This window comes from Molothrus aeneus, chromosome 13 (genome assembly GCF_037042795.1).
Source record: "Molothrus aeneus isolate 106 chromosome 13, BPBGC_Maene_1.0, whole genome shotgun sequence".
Lineage (NCBI taxonomy): Eukaryota > Metazoa > Chordata > Aves > Passeriformes > Icteridae > Molothrus > Molothrus aeneus.
In genome coordinates, this window is record NC_089658.1 from 6743725 (window position 1) to 6758756 (window position 15032).

Genomic DNA, 15032 nt, shown 5'->3' on the forward strand with positions numbered 1-15032 from the left:
GTGTCACACCATTGACAGTCCACAAACAGACCCTTCCAGGACTATCCTTCAAATAGCTTTGTTGCACAGGAGTGCCTCAAACTAATTTTTTAATCTTTGTTTTTGTTGGTCTGCATAACAAATTGTTTTCTTTGAGATGGACCAAATTACATCTGCCTCACCCTCCATGCAGCTTACAAGGTTCTGGTACATCACAAGCTATCCAGGGATACTCCTGATATCAATCTTGAAGCCTATTCAAAACAAGGTTGGGGAGTCAGGGCTTTCTCTGCCAACATTCCTGCTGAATAATCACACAGCTCCATTATCTGTGGGGGAGTCCTCTCTCCCAGCCTTCCCTCTCCGGGCTGTGCTGCCTATGGGGAGCTGAGGGATGGAGCTGAGACGCCGCGGGAAGCGTGTCCTGAAAGGCCGGGCAGATTGCAACACTATCACTTATCCCTTTCATGCTGTCTTCCTCCATAAAGAGAGGGCCACTCACAAAAGGCCGCCTTTGTCACTAAATAACCACGGTGCTGGTGCCTGCCCTGAGACTTTTCTCAACTTGTGAGTGCACAGGGCACAACAGGAGCACAGTGAACAAAAATGCTTAGCAGCATGAGCCCCACCATCCTGATGTCTACACTGATCTCTAACAGGAAAGACACAGTGAAGCCTTCTATTAAGTTTTTACTGGGAAACTTGACAACTTCCCTGTATTAAAAATACCTCAGACTACACTTTTCCAAATTAACACCACTGTCTCAAATCCCTTTGAATCCCTTGAATATTTACCATATACTATACTTGGACTTGCATAATTGACAATTACTTGTTTATATAGAATCCTTTCAAAGTCTTTACTTACATGTACAAAAGCATTTTGACATTAAAATAGAACAGAAAGCAGGGAGATGAGGGCTGGACACATTGCTCTGGCTTTCTTGGTCTGTCCTGCTCTTTGTGAATTTTTGAGGAGAAATACCTGGCTGTTGTTCTTTGAGAGAGGGAGGTTCAAGGCAGTGGGGGTGTGAATGGCATTGGCTGGCACGGGCTATAAACACACAACTCCGGTTTCCAGGGTACATTTTCAGCACAGTTTGAGAGGCTGGAATTTCCAGATGACGTGCTCGATGTATGTGGTGGGGGTGGAAGGCAAGAAGGATCCTTTTTTTTCAGGTTCACTTCTGGCTGTCAGTCAAACATAGCAATAAAATCAGCTCCAATTAAGGGGATATGCAAGGAATTTCATGATAATGTCAACACTCCATTCCATCAATACACGAGTAAAGAAAAAAAGCTTTTCTTTTTTTTAAAAAAGAAAAAACCTCAGTCACACTCAACTGTGGTATCACCAGATAAACAGTTAATCACAAAGGTACATGAAGTGGTTCACAATTCCTTCATTATCCTGTGAGGTTTTTCCTTTGGTTTTTTGTTGTTTTTTTTTTTCTCTTTGGGGGCCCTGGTTTCTGTTTCATTTGCTTTCTGATTACTCCAGTGCTGACATAACTTTCTCTAGCAGACTGCCTTCAATTCTCTAAGAGGTTCAGCTTCTCATCCATTAACCCCTTGCTTCAGGGAATCTCACTCACATAACCTTAGAAATAGAAAACAGAGAGACCAGAGTACTGCATGGAGAAAAAAGCCCAGCTCTGGACTCACTCCCATCTCACTTCACTTCTAACTTTCTGTGTGACATTAAAACATGTCCCAGTTAAAATAAAGCACTTACCAAGGTTCTTAGGCTCCTCAATATTCAATAGGTATTTTTAGTCCTGTGTTTTACCATGTAGGAGCCTAAATCTACCTGTGATGACTTCCTTAGCTGCAAAATGGTCACAGTTACACTACAACTGTACAAAAACTGATCTATTTTGGATTTGTTGATCCAGGGAGAGGAGAATTTCCAGGGAGCACAGCTACCCCTCCAACTGTACTGATGTCACATCTGTAGCTGTCAGACTGCTACTCCATTTAATCTATGCTCATGTTCATTGGTGAGATCTGCAATTTGTGGCTGCTCCAGCTGACCCCACAATCTACAAAGACATTTTGGAGGTGATTTTGACCTCCTCAACCCATATTAAGATTATCTGTGGTGCAGCTGTGGGTCAGGTCTGGGATGGTGCTTTTGTAACTTCTTGCCTACTTGGTATTCTGCTCTGTGCTGTTAATCCTGCAGAGGAGGAGGATGATTTCATCAGAATTTGAAGTATTAAGCCTTGTGTACATGTCAGTGGTTTGTATCGTAAAGGAAGTAATCGTAATCACATCCATTTCTAATTTCTAATTCAGTCCTCCTAAAATGCCCTAAAAGAAAGCCCCAAGCCATTTTAGCATAGCTGCATCTGGGTGAATGGTGCACAAACTTAGTGCTGTGCCTTATCCCCTCTCAATTTCTAGGAAAAAAAAGGAAAGCTGCCCACTACTGACGAGAATATGTTTGGAACGAAGAACCTGCTGGATTATTTAAAGCTCTGCTCTACTGATAGCCAACCCTGGCTGTTAAAATGAACTGTATGACTACATTCCCTGTAAAATGTGTCTCCATTTCCTTTCAGGTTGGGAAGCTGATCCAAGAAGCAGCTGGAAGGAGTAATTTGAAGAGAGTTACACTGGAGCTGGGTGGGAAAAGCCCAAACATTATTTTCGCAGATGCTGATTGTAAGTCAGCACTTCCATATTTTTGCTAAAAACGTGATTGCATGATGTCTTTTTCCTTTTTTTAATAACTATTTTTAGGGCACATCTTTCATATAAAGTGAAGTGAAGCAGTACAGCTGTATCTAATGGCACTTTTCAATCTTACAGAAGCCATCTAAGATGTGCTGTGTTTTATAAAATACAACTTTTGGACCCACAGATTCATAGTCAACAAGAGAGCAGAATAAAGGTTATAACCAAGCATATAGACATGGTGTTTTTCACAGTTAGTCCCACACACATTTGCCATCTTATGCTCCGCAGCAAGGTGATTTAGTGCTTTAAATCTGGAAATGCTGTGATTTTTTCGGTTCAAAGCAATTATAAAAAGGGACAACTTTTATGTACACTTGACTTGTTAATCTAGTCAGTGCAGTGTTCCTTTGTTAAGTAGGTGTAAAGGGAGATTATTCCATTTTTAAAATTTTCACTACTAAAGAATTGTGTATTGAAATATCTTCACTGCCACTGTCTGCAGGGAGCTGAAAATTTTGGCAGATGTCTGATGTTGTGCAGCTGAGATTTCTGGCACCTGAGAAGGCACAGGACAGCTGTTTAGCTCAGGATATAAACACAAACTGGAAGTTTCTACTTAAATGATCAGCAATGAAATAGTTACAATGTTGATATCTAAATTGTCAGCAGGAGGTTTTGAAGTTAACACCCCTTAAGATGAATGACATGGTTCACACCTTGTGCTGAGCTCTTGTTTCAGGCTGGCTGCAGGCACACTGTACTCAATGCCCTTTCTGAGAACTTTGCAACCCCAATAAATAGACACATAAGGATTTGGTCTTCTCATTTAAAAGGGGGAAGTGAATAGTGAAGAATGATTTTGAATGATGATTTGAATAGAATGATTTTGAATTACAAGAGATGGTTACAATCCTGTATCCGTTTTCAAAATATATCAATATCTGGAAAACTAGGGAAAGCTTGACAATTTCCAGCAGCTTTTCTACAAAGAAATGCTTTACCAAGTCAAGGATTGAAATTTCAGCCAGTCATCCTGGTAAGCTAAAAAAGCTCTTGTCAGCTGGAGTCAGACACAGATATTCCAGCCTTCTACCCCAGTTCCTGATCTCCACCTCCCACCAGATATCACCATACCTCAAATGTCCCTCACCTGCTAACTCACACTTGAACACCTGAACATTTCCAGTAGAGCGACCTGTGCCAGGGGCAGGTCTGTGTTATGACCTTCCATGGGGAAAGGACAACTGCTCTCTGGTCTTCCCACAATTACAACCTCCAGTACTTGGCCTAAGATTTAAACTTCAAAGCTCTGATTATTTAAAAACAGCAACTGGCTCACCATTCCAAAGGAGTTGTTTGTTCTGCTTGAGGAACACTGTGTGCCAAAAGTTAGCAGAAAGCATGATAAAGCTGTTGAAGGTTTAGTGCACCAAAAAAACAGAGAAGAATGGTTAGAGCCCCTCATGGTGAAAAACTGTTAACAATAGAGAAGAAACATTAGTTAATCACAGCTATCCACTGGTGCTTTCAATCTCCATGGAGCTGCCAGGGAAAATTTAAATGTGGTCCAAGGAACACCCCATATAATTTTTCTTAAGACCACACTGAGGGCATAAAAAGACATTTCTCTTAGACAGAGTTGTCTAGAATGTGCTGAAACTAAAGCACTGTTGCTTTGTTTAGTCCATAAAAGATTATACACAGTGCTACAACTGGTAACAGAGGTATTACAGTGCTGTAGGGCATCACTGCTTAGGGATTAATTCATTATTCTTGTCTAGTCAGTTATTACACCCAAAGTAAGAATGTGGCCTTGAATGTCTAAATAAGACCAGATCCTCTCTCCTGCTTGAACAGAATGTGTCAGTTGTACCTCCAAGGAAGTTAGAGTAGAAACCAAAGGTTGATTGTTCTGTAACAGACCTATAATTTTAAGGCCTTACCCAGTCACCTGCATGGGCCAAGAGGAAATTTCTATGTTGCAGAAAAAGAATCTGGCTTTTTGGGAAGGACAGGTCTTGCCATTATCAAAGTCAAATTTACCCATGTATTTGTTTTGCTGTAATTCTCCCACATGGAGTATAAATAACCCATTGCCAACCTAGGATCACAAAAAAATTTTCTTCTCATATAGTGACCCAGTCAGATGTATTTATGTGGGGCACATCCTGCTTCTGAGGTTCCCTTAAGGGTTTTACTTGGTAAATGATATGTTGCTGGATATAAGACATGGGTGAAGTTGTTCTTGCATACCTTACTCCTACTGACTGCTAAGGCCCTGTCTTAGCTTTTCCAGTGGGAATCATGCTAATTTCTGACCCGACACAACTACTGGATGTCTTGATTTAGTTTTATTTAGCCAAATGCTCCTACTGAAGTTTTGGGAATGGGGCACTGTGTAATACACACAGCACTGGTGCAAAGGCAGATTTGTCCATTTGTTCCAGTGCAACATGTGCTGTCTTGTTTTTCAGTGGACTATGCTGTGGAACAAGCTCACCAAGGAGTCTTCTTCAATCAAGGTCAATGCTGCACTGCAGGCTCACGGATTTACGTGGAAGAATCAATCTACGAAGAGTTTGTCAGAAGAAGTGTAGAACGTGCAAAGAGGAGAGTTGTGGGGAGTCCTTTTGACCCAACTACAGAACAAGGTCCACAGGTAAAGGATTAGGGCATTGGCTCTACAGCCCAGGAGGTGCCTGGAAGTATTTAAACTCTACTAAGGCAGAGTTCAGTCAATGAACATTCACTCAAAGTCCAGGGTAGCTGACACGATACATGTTTTCAAGATTAAAATTCTGAAGGAGTAAATAAGCTCTGCAGCTCTGAGGTGTTCCTTGTTAAATAAAAAAATCTCAGTTTAAATATCAATGTTTGCCTTCCAGTTTTAAGAACAAGATTTGGATCTTGAGCCCCCAAAATACAGCTGTAAACTGTGAGAAGCTCTTAAAAGTCTCTGTGAGCACTTAACTGTCAAGAACTGTCTACAACAGTTACTGTGCTTGGATATCCAGAAATTCTAAGCAGAAGATGGGCATAATCAGAAATAAGTCTTTAGAAAATGTTCCTACCACTAATAATCAGCTCGGCTTATAACATTTTCAGGAAGTTAATCTGGGGCAAAACATAATGATCTGCTTTATTTTGTGCTTGTAAACTAGATTGTTTAGTAAGAGTGTGGGTTAAGCTACAGACATAAGGTGACACATCTTCAGAAGTCTGAGGTCACAGTCAGCACCTGCTTGCAGATCTTTGGCATCTGCAGCTCAAAGAGCAGTGAATGGAAGCAGGAACAGATTCACTGGAACCTGACTTGTCTAAAAACACCTATTTAGACTTGGTTGTCAAGTACATCAAACAGCTTTTTCTCTCTTTCAGATTGATAAAAAACAATACAACAAGATCTTGGAACTCATTCAAAGTGGCATCACTGAAGGAGCAAAACTTGAATGTGGGGGAAAGGGGCTGGGAAGAAAGGGATTCTTCATTGAACCTACAGTGTTTTCCAATGTAACAGATGACATGCGGATTGCCAAGGAGGAGGTATTCACATGTGTGGGCAAGAGCTTTTTAAAATGTCCTAAATATTACTTTTTTTCCTTTTGTTTAATTCCTAAGACAAAATCTTCAGAGTGAAAATTATGACCATATTAAAAAAAAAATCTTTTCAGAATTCCTTTTGCACACAGCAAGTGACATCAGCTGGGTAAGGAAGCTCCATTTTTGTCACTGACTGTAAGGTCTCAGATATCAAAGAGGAGATACGGGTGGAATGGACAAGTTCCCCTGAGGCACCTGCTTTGGAAAATTCATGCAGTTTTACAGACAGATATTGTCACTATTTATCACTAAATTTTGCTGTGGGAAATTTTAAAGGGTACAATAGGAGAGAGAAGATAATTAAGAAAGCAGAATAAAACAAGAATAAAATGCCTCTGAGGGAGATATTTTATTAATTATTAATCTTTGTTGCAGATTTTTGGGCCTGTTCAAGAAATACTGAGATTTAAAACCATGGATGAAGTTATAGAGAGAGCCAACAATTCTGATTTTGGGCTGGTAGCTGCTGTCTTTACAAATGACATAAACAAGGCCCTGACAGTCTCTTCAGCAATGCAGGCTGGGACAGTCTGGTAAGCAGAAGTTATCCCACTCTTGAAGATACAAGAGTTTGACTCACTATCATGATTTCACTTCAGTTTTGCACCCTCTGCAGCCCATCCTAGTGGTGGATCACTGGCCAAGCCATGGACAGCAGTGGGGGGTTCTGTGGCTGCTCAGTGCTGGGGAATGCTCCTGGAGCTGGAGAGCACCTTGCTTCCCAGGAGCAGCCAGTGCTGAGCAGCCTTACTGAGAACAAGCAGGGTACACCGTCCCTTCTGGGGAGCACAGGACACCGGGCAGGGTTTACTAAAGGCACAGAGGATTGTACTTTCTACAACATTAAGGAACTGAGGGGACACCTCCTCTCCAGTCTTTAGGAATGGGGATGCCAACTCTAGAGTTTAGTAGCTTGCAATTTAATATATCAAACCTGAGTAAAGACCTGCAAGAAATTAGGGAGAAAGAGAGCAAACTCAAATCTAACAGCTCATTGCTATAAACTGGCACTGAGGTTTGGCAGCAGATTAACAGTTCATTACTGAAGATGTGTCCAAGGGTATGGTGCTCTCCTCCTGCCTTCACAGGTCAAATCCAATTCTCCTTAGGAGTGAGAAGCAGATTGTTGTTTTTGTAGCATAAATCCCTCATTTCTTTTCAACATGAAACAAGTTTGTTATTACTAAGAGGTATAGAGTGTCCTTAGCTCCACAAGTTTCAGCCTCTCTCTGAGTTATCCAAAGGTCTTTCTGGCAGTGCAGCTGGACTTAATGCCTCTTCCTGTTACAGGATAAATTGCTACAATGCCTTAAATGCCCAAAGTCCTTTTGGAGGATTCAAAATGTCTGGCAATGGGAGAGAGATGTAAGTATTCCACTGCTGTTTTCTAAATTGTTTTCAACTCTACAACTTAATAAACATTAGTGAATGCTTCCATGCAAATTAAGATCCAGAAATATTCCAGCCTGAAAATCAGGGCATAATATAAGGTAACTTTTAATCATCGTTACTGGTTCTAAATGCAATTGATTTGCATTGTAAGACCACCTTTTATATTTTTTTTTATTAACACTGCAAACTAATTTATTGGAATTCTCTTCTTATCCTGAAAGAAACTGAAAATTTCTGAGTATTTTTCTGAACTTGTAACCTGTGTTTTCTGGAAGGATTTTTTAGCAATATTAAGCATTGCTGTTCAGAAAGACTCTCCCTTTGGTGCTGCTGAGTGCTTGTTGACTGGTTTGGTGTACTTGTTTCCGAGTTGTTTTGGCATGTATTGTGCCTCTCTTGGTAGTTTTTCCTTTTCTTTTTTCAGTTTTCACTATATTTATTAATACAGGTGCATTTGAATTTTATAAAAAAGTTATCAGCTTACAGATGTTTAAACAATGAAATCAGGCAAAGAGAAGGAAACAAATGTGTTTACACCTCTTTGAAAAAATCCACTTGCCATTATAAAGCTTTCTATCATTCCATTTAGTACTAAGTGCCAAATATTTTGAAATGGAGCTCCACACTCAAATATCGTCCCATGTACCTAATTTAAAGTCTTACCAGTTTCTCATTCTCATTACAATCACAAGGAAGTTTAGCAATTGCATCAGCCCCAGATTGGTTACATACCAGGGATTCAATTAATTTCTGTGCAGGAGGTATGTGTACCAGATATGTCTCACCTAAGTTTTCAAAATAGCTTATGGCTAATGGCAAACTCAGCAGTAAAACTAAAGTAAGGTCAAACTCTTTAAAACTTTAAATATGTTGAAGTATACAACTTGATCTATAAAATAAGCTTTATGAAGTCTGAAGTATTTTCCCTCGTTAGGGAGTACTTTGAATAACACATTCATACCATTCACATTCATGAGTTATGAGGTGATCTCACACTGGCATAAATATGTCAGGTCATCTAACTCTTATCATTGTGAAAATATTCTAAAACTACTAAGCTTGATAGAGCACATGAGTAACCTGACACCCAGGGGTGACCCCACTGACTCCAGGGAGGTTCAACTGCAAGCAAAATATTCACATATCAATGTTGCAGAGCTCTTGAAAAGGGGGAAACCCAGGCAGCACCCCAGCTCTCATGGAAAAATCTGTGGTAATTGCACACTTGATTCCCACTATAGGCTTTGAAAGTATTCATCATAAACAATAAATGTTTGGAATGGCAATAATCTCCATCTTACAAAGATGCCTGAAAACCTACCTATGAGTAATTATTCTACTCCTTTCAGAACCTCTTTGATCAGATACCACCTTCTAATTCACCTTCTCCACCCTGCATTAATACCTGCATACCTTTTATTAAAAAGCCAGTTTCCTACATTCTTGTTTTTAAGGCACACATTTTACAGCATAAATAATGTTGAGTCAGGCAATTACAGAAAACAGTGTCCATACATAAGTGTGTCATTGCTAAGGTGACACTATGTTACAGGCAGATCATAACTGGGCCACTGTGCTGCTTGTGCCAGCACTGCATTATCTGGGACTTGTTCTGGTCCAGCATTTAAATTCACAGGTTATCATCACACATGGGCAAAGAATCAACACCAAGTTGAGAACTGTTATGCTCATTTTATACTCCTAAAAAAGGTAGCAGGGTATCTGCATCCTGGTAGGGTACACAATACCAGTGATTTCTGATTGCATTAAGACTACTTACAATATTCTTGTATCTTTGAAGAGGTCCAGAAGACATGGGGTTTGGGGTTTTTTCATTCATGTTTCTTTAAAGCTTCTTACCTGGGAGATGTAAAATTTAAATCCTGTAATTAAAAATTGGATGATTCACCCCACATAACCATACGTGGCCATATCATATTACATATTATATTATTTAATATTTATCCCCAAAATTCTGGCCTCTGTCCAAATGTCTTCAAGGGAAGGAAGTGCCATTCTACTTCAGAACTCTCCTTTAATGTCATAAGAATTGTTATTGTATGGATAGCTCTGAGACATAGCACTGCACACCTGCATTCTGAAAAACAAATGCAAGCAGGAGGATAGCTTGGAGTTGTAAATCTCTTATCTTTTCTTCTCCTGGACTGAGGGAGGGAAGAGAATATGTAATATTTCTTCTTAAAAAGCATTTTGTTCCCCTTCCCTCACACCTACACAATCAAGGGACAGCACCATGCAGATTTGACCCATGGGCTCCTTCCTCTTCACAGACCCAACCTTTGTTCTCACTCTGACACCAAAGTGCAATCCCAGCAGACCCAGAGTGGCCATGGAATAGGATGATTTTGCTGCCTGTATTAGGCTGTGAGGACAATCAAGCCCTTTAACTGAGCACACACTGACTCTTCTGCTCTGAATGTCTGGCATAACCCATCTTCCTATTCAGCAAGTGTAGCTTTTCAGCTTTTGAAAAATATTTGCCTTAGAATTCATCACAGATTTTTTCTTGATAAACAATACCTGGTATAAACTGATGCTGCAATTTCTTCTTCAGGGGTGAATGTGGATTGAGAGAATATTCTGAAGTTAAAACTGTGACAATAAAGATCCCTCAGAAGAACTCCTAAAATTACAGAGGACCATGTTGTGCAGAAGAGCACATGATGCCACCTTCTCTATTCCTTATGGAGACCAGCACTCAGGAATAAAAAGTGTTACACAATATATATTTAAGAAATTAAGTTGCAACATATATACTGGGCACATAACTGAGTACGTAATGCAAACCAACTTTGCATGTTTTCATAAAACTCTCCTGAGAATCGTTACATCTTTATAAAACAAATCTTAATGAGATAAAATTGCTACTGGGCATCATTCAATAATGGTTCCAGCTATAAAACTGTTAAATGCAAATGCATGCACACACACATTTATCTCTTCCTTAAATAAACAAAATAAGTCTTACTGCTTTCAGGTTGCCTTCTCAAACAGACCTGCCTTGTACTAACATTGTAGTTTCAATCAGGGCTCTACAACCCAAATTTTACCCAGAACACTAGCAATGAACAACACAAGCAAGTGTCATTGATGTTCTTAAAAAATAAAAGACTCTGAATGGTAATGGCCTCAAACCCGGTATAGTGGCAACTTTCCAATTAGCATGCCCACAGAAAGAGGTCAGACTGGGGAGGGAATCAATCTGCTGCATGGCCAATGAAAGCCAAATACTTATCAGTGAGATTTGGCTTTCATGGCTCACAGCAATTTGGATTTCAAAGCTTATTTTCATAATGACTTTATGTCTTGCTATAAGCAAAAAGTCCTTCACTTACAGGAACTTGAAGGGATTTACCTGCCTGCCAAAAGAGCAAGGCCAGACAGGGTGGGTGGGTGTTAACGAGAACAGGAACAGATTCCAAGGCTTCACAGAATATTTTAGCTTTCACTGCTTGTCTAGTTTTGTTGTTGTTGTTGTTACTGTTGTTGCTTTCACCTTTTTTCTTTTTTAAACAAATATATGCACGCACAGGCTCCATTTATTTGTCTGCTATTAACTGCCTGTGGTTACACTGGGAATCATTAAGTACTTGTTACAGCTTTTACTAAATGATGTTTTGCCATCCTCACCATGCTTGTGCACCTCAGGTGATATTACTGGCTGGTATTGAGCTTTCAATTATTTGGGTTTTTTGGATCCAGGACAAAAATATAAGCAAGTTCTTTCAGAGCTGAGGTATTTACAGCCTGTCATATTATTACCTGCTGCCTACAGAATCTCTTCAAATCTGTCACTGACAAACTAAACACTATCTCTGTCTTTTTTCAGCTGCAGAGCTCATCAATTCCCCAGATTCTTTTAAAGAGGTTTCATTTATGTTTTAACTTAGAATTAAGAAAATCTATTTTAGAAGTAAATAATCCACACAGTGCAGCTACACAATCTGAAATGTAAGGACAGAATTACAGCCTGTAAGTTTTCCTATGCTATGAACTGTTCAAACTCCAGCCCTGATCAGAAACTAACTTCTGCATGTTCTTAACTTCCTTTAGTCTCTGAGGAATCCCTCTTAGATTTGCAGTTGTATGTGTCCTTCAACATACTGCTGGATCAGGACAAGTCTCCAGCACTTTGTGGTGTGGTGGCCCTCAGTATTTTGTAACTCATGTCAAACTGTTTATGTGTTTCTAAGCAATATGTCTACATGTCATTATTGAGAACTGATAGTACATTCACAGACATGGAGATAAATCAAAGTATTCCTGAGTTGTTAAATTCAAATGCCATATACTTCTACTGTAGTGTATGTCAGAGTGAAGAAAAACAAAATACAGCAAGTAAGAGATTAGTTATCTTTTAAACTGCAGTATAAAATGTGAAAAAGGAGATTTTACTTCTTTTCTCCTATTTGCTTAAAAAAGAAACTTCCTGTGCTTACAGCATTTACACCATGTACTCTTTTGTATTCTTTTCATGTATTTTGTATGTCTGTGCTTTATTCCCAATACATTCAGGTAAATAATATAGAGTTGCCATTTTTTTCAACCCTGTCACTGCAGCTCCATTTGATGTACATGGATTTGTGAAATCCTTTTTTAGATGTACCATCTGCATGGATCCAACAAAACATTTTTCCAGTCCCTGCAGCTTTTTGTTACAGTTTTTAATCATGTATATAGTTATATGTTATTAAAAAAGTAAAAGGATATTTTCTATGAAGTTTTTTCCATTAAAAAGGTTTAGAGAAAGACTTTAGACTGTGAGACTCCTTTATTGTTGACAGAGCTATAAAAATATTAAAAAAAATATTTTCTTAGCAAAAGATCTGCTCTCACAGTAGCTTTATTTTCATTTGCAAAAGTGAATGAAGTAAAAGGCCAATTACATTTTCTGGAATATTATTGCAGCTGTATGAAAACACTCGTGAATTGCAGATCTAGGTCATAGTCAAAGTTCATCCTCACCCTTCTGGTCATAAAGTTTAGCTATTGGGGCAGTTCTGAAGTCATCAAAACCAGTGGGGCACCCTTGCAAACTGCTGCATCCCAGCTTGATTTTTGGATGTTTTAAAAAATCATTATGCCTTTTTATTCTCTTAGTAGATGTTTCACAGAGATTATTAAATTATCACTCAGAGCTTTTATGGAGAGATAGTCTACTTAATTTTGATTTCAAAATGCTAAAATGGGACAAGGACAGACTGAATTCACATAGCCAGGTACTACCCACAGCACTCCCTCAAGCAGTGCCTTTATTCCAGGTTACTTTCATTGCCAGGAACTGCATTCCTTTTTGAAATGGTGCCTATTTAGGTAAAGTAACTACTCAGTTAATACTGCCAAGCTACTTCATTGTATCTCAAGCAGTGGTCACACCTCAGTGTCACAGAGTAATACCGTTGGTTTAATCAACACTGGAGAGGCAATCACAGTGAAGTAACTTGACTAGAATAGATGGGATAAAAGAGAATAAAACTCAATAATAGGAAGGAAATTGCATTCTTAGGAAGGAGCACTGTTCCTGAAAGTCTGGAATATCAGGTATATATTAAGCAGAGTATCATTTCTATTTAACAAGTGGCATGGACAACTCTGTCGTGGGACTTTGGGTGGACACAATTAGCACTTTCCATACTCCCCATCTCTCTGACCCACTTGCCACCTGTCTCAGCACTCCAAGCAGTCACACAGGCACAAGAAATAGAGACCTTTTCTGAAAGCAAAACAAAAGAAGGAAGGTTGTTCTGGAACACACTGAAAACAAGGAGTATCTTCTAGTGAAATGAGCAAAGTTCCAGCCAGTGAAAGTGAATGTATCAATATAAGTGTAGAGGCGTAGTAAAGGGAGAGTTTGGAACTAATTGTGTATTTCTTCTAGAAAAGGATGTGAAGAAAGGCAAAAAGTTTCAGTTCTGTGGCCTTCAGACAAAGCAGCAGATATTGACACTACTTGGATAGCATTCACAGATTTATTTGTGCCCTGTTACAGAGAATGCTCTTGCTCCTTCTCCCCACAGAGGCCAGGATGAAAACTCTTACCTTGCATATGCAGTGGCACTGTGTGTCACAGCACCCTGTTATTTCTCAGTTCTGTCCTGGAAATAAAGAACCATAGTAACACTGAATCCAGGGCACCAGCTGAGCTAGAGAGGAGGTCAAAGACAAGCAATGCACTGTACTTTTTACTTATGACTCTGCATGGTTACACGTAGAGCTCTGGAGAGCTACATTTACCACCTTACATTTGCATCCATACGTCTCCATTTACTGCATGCTAAGTCCATCAACACAGGAAGTTATTTTTCTCCAAACAACTTCAGACCACAATGACTGATATTCACAGTGCTATATCTATCAGGAAGCAGGAAAAGCCTTTGTGGCTATTAGATGCCATCAGCATTCCCAACCCATTCAAACAGATTTCTCTCAGCACATTAGACTACAGCTGCATAAAACCCATCTTCCTCCCTTGTCCTCATTAAACACACAGTCTATAATTCTTTCTGTATCTTCACTGTATCTTCTGTGTCCACTGACAGTGCACAGGTATCAGGGAACTGTGTGTGGCTCAGCCAGAAAGCTCAGGAACTCCTGAAGGAACCACGGGGCTTAAGCATGAAGTTGGGCCATTTATAAGGATAGATCAGTCTAAAGTGAGAATAGAGGTATAATCTCACATGACTCAAGTGTGGCTAGAATATGCTACTACTAAGGCTCTTGAGGCTTGGGGTCCCACTTCCCTCTTCCACCCAGCACAGTGTGGAGTGCTGGGATGCTGGTTTCAATAAGCACTTCCCTAATTTTTCTCCGAGGACTGGAACTGACATGCTGGAATTCAAGGTTAACACAAGTAACAGATGATTACAGCTGGCTGCAGCACAAGTTCAGGCATTTCAGTGGTGCAGAGCAGGTTAAGTTTTCTGTGTAGCCACAACTGCTGCAATGGGTAGTGCTCAGCACCAAGTGCCTGGTTATCTATGCCTTAGGCTGCACATACACACAGGACTGGGAATCTGCCCCAACACAGTCAGGGGAGGCACAAGGCTTGGTACAACTGGGGTACGTCATCACAGCTGCTCCATAATGTCCCTACCTACGTCCTCAGCTTACTGTTAGAGAGGGAGGAAAAGCACGTCTGCATGCCCCTGGTTCCTAAGAATGGTTGGTTCTGATCAGTTCTGCCAGCTGAGTTTACATCCTGAACCCTCACTAAAAGCCAGCCTCATCCCACTAGCACAAGTATTCCAGAGCTCAGTTGCATCATAAAGACCACAACTACTTTTTTTTCTGGTATCATACATTTAAATCCACTCAAGCCAGTACTGAAGAGAGACCACACCTACAATCCACTGTTTCTT

At 39.9% G+C, this 15032-nt stretch overlaps 1 protein-coding gene across 1 annotated transcript in view; it reads left to right on the plus strand.

The window, feature by feature from the left end:
* ALDH1A2 (aldehyde dehydrogenase 1 family member A2) overlaps positions 1–12425 on the plus strand; it is a 52164-nt gene extending 39739 nt beyond the window's left edge. Inside the window, exons 8-13 of the mRNA XM_066558572.1 lie at positions 2544–2646; positions 5136–5320; positions 6040–6204; positions 6637–6794; positions 7552–7626; positions 10229–12425. Of these exons, the coding sequence (XP_066414669.1) occupies positions 2544–2646; positions 5136–5320; positions 6040–6204; positions 6637–6794; positions 7552–7626; positions 10229–10301 (759 nt within the window). The 3' untranslated portion in view covers positions 10302–12425. The remainder of the gene's footprint in view (positions 1–2543; positions 2647–5135; positions 5321–6039; positions 6205–6636; positions 6795–7551; positions 7627–10228) is intronic.
* The last annotated feature ends 2607 nt before the right edge of the window (positions 12426–15032 follow it).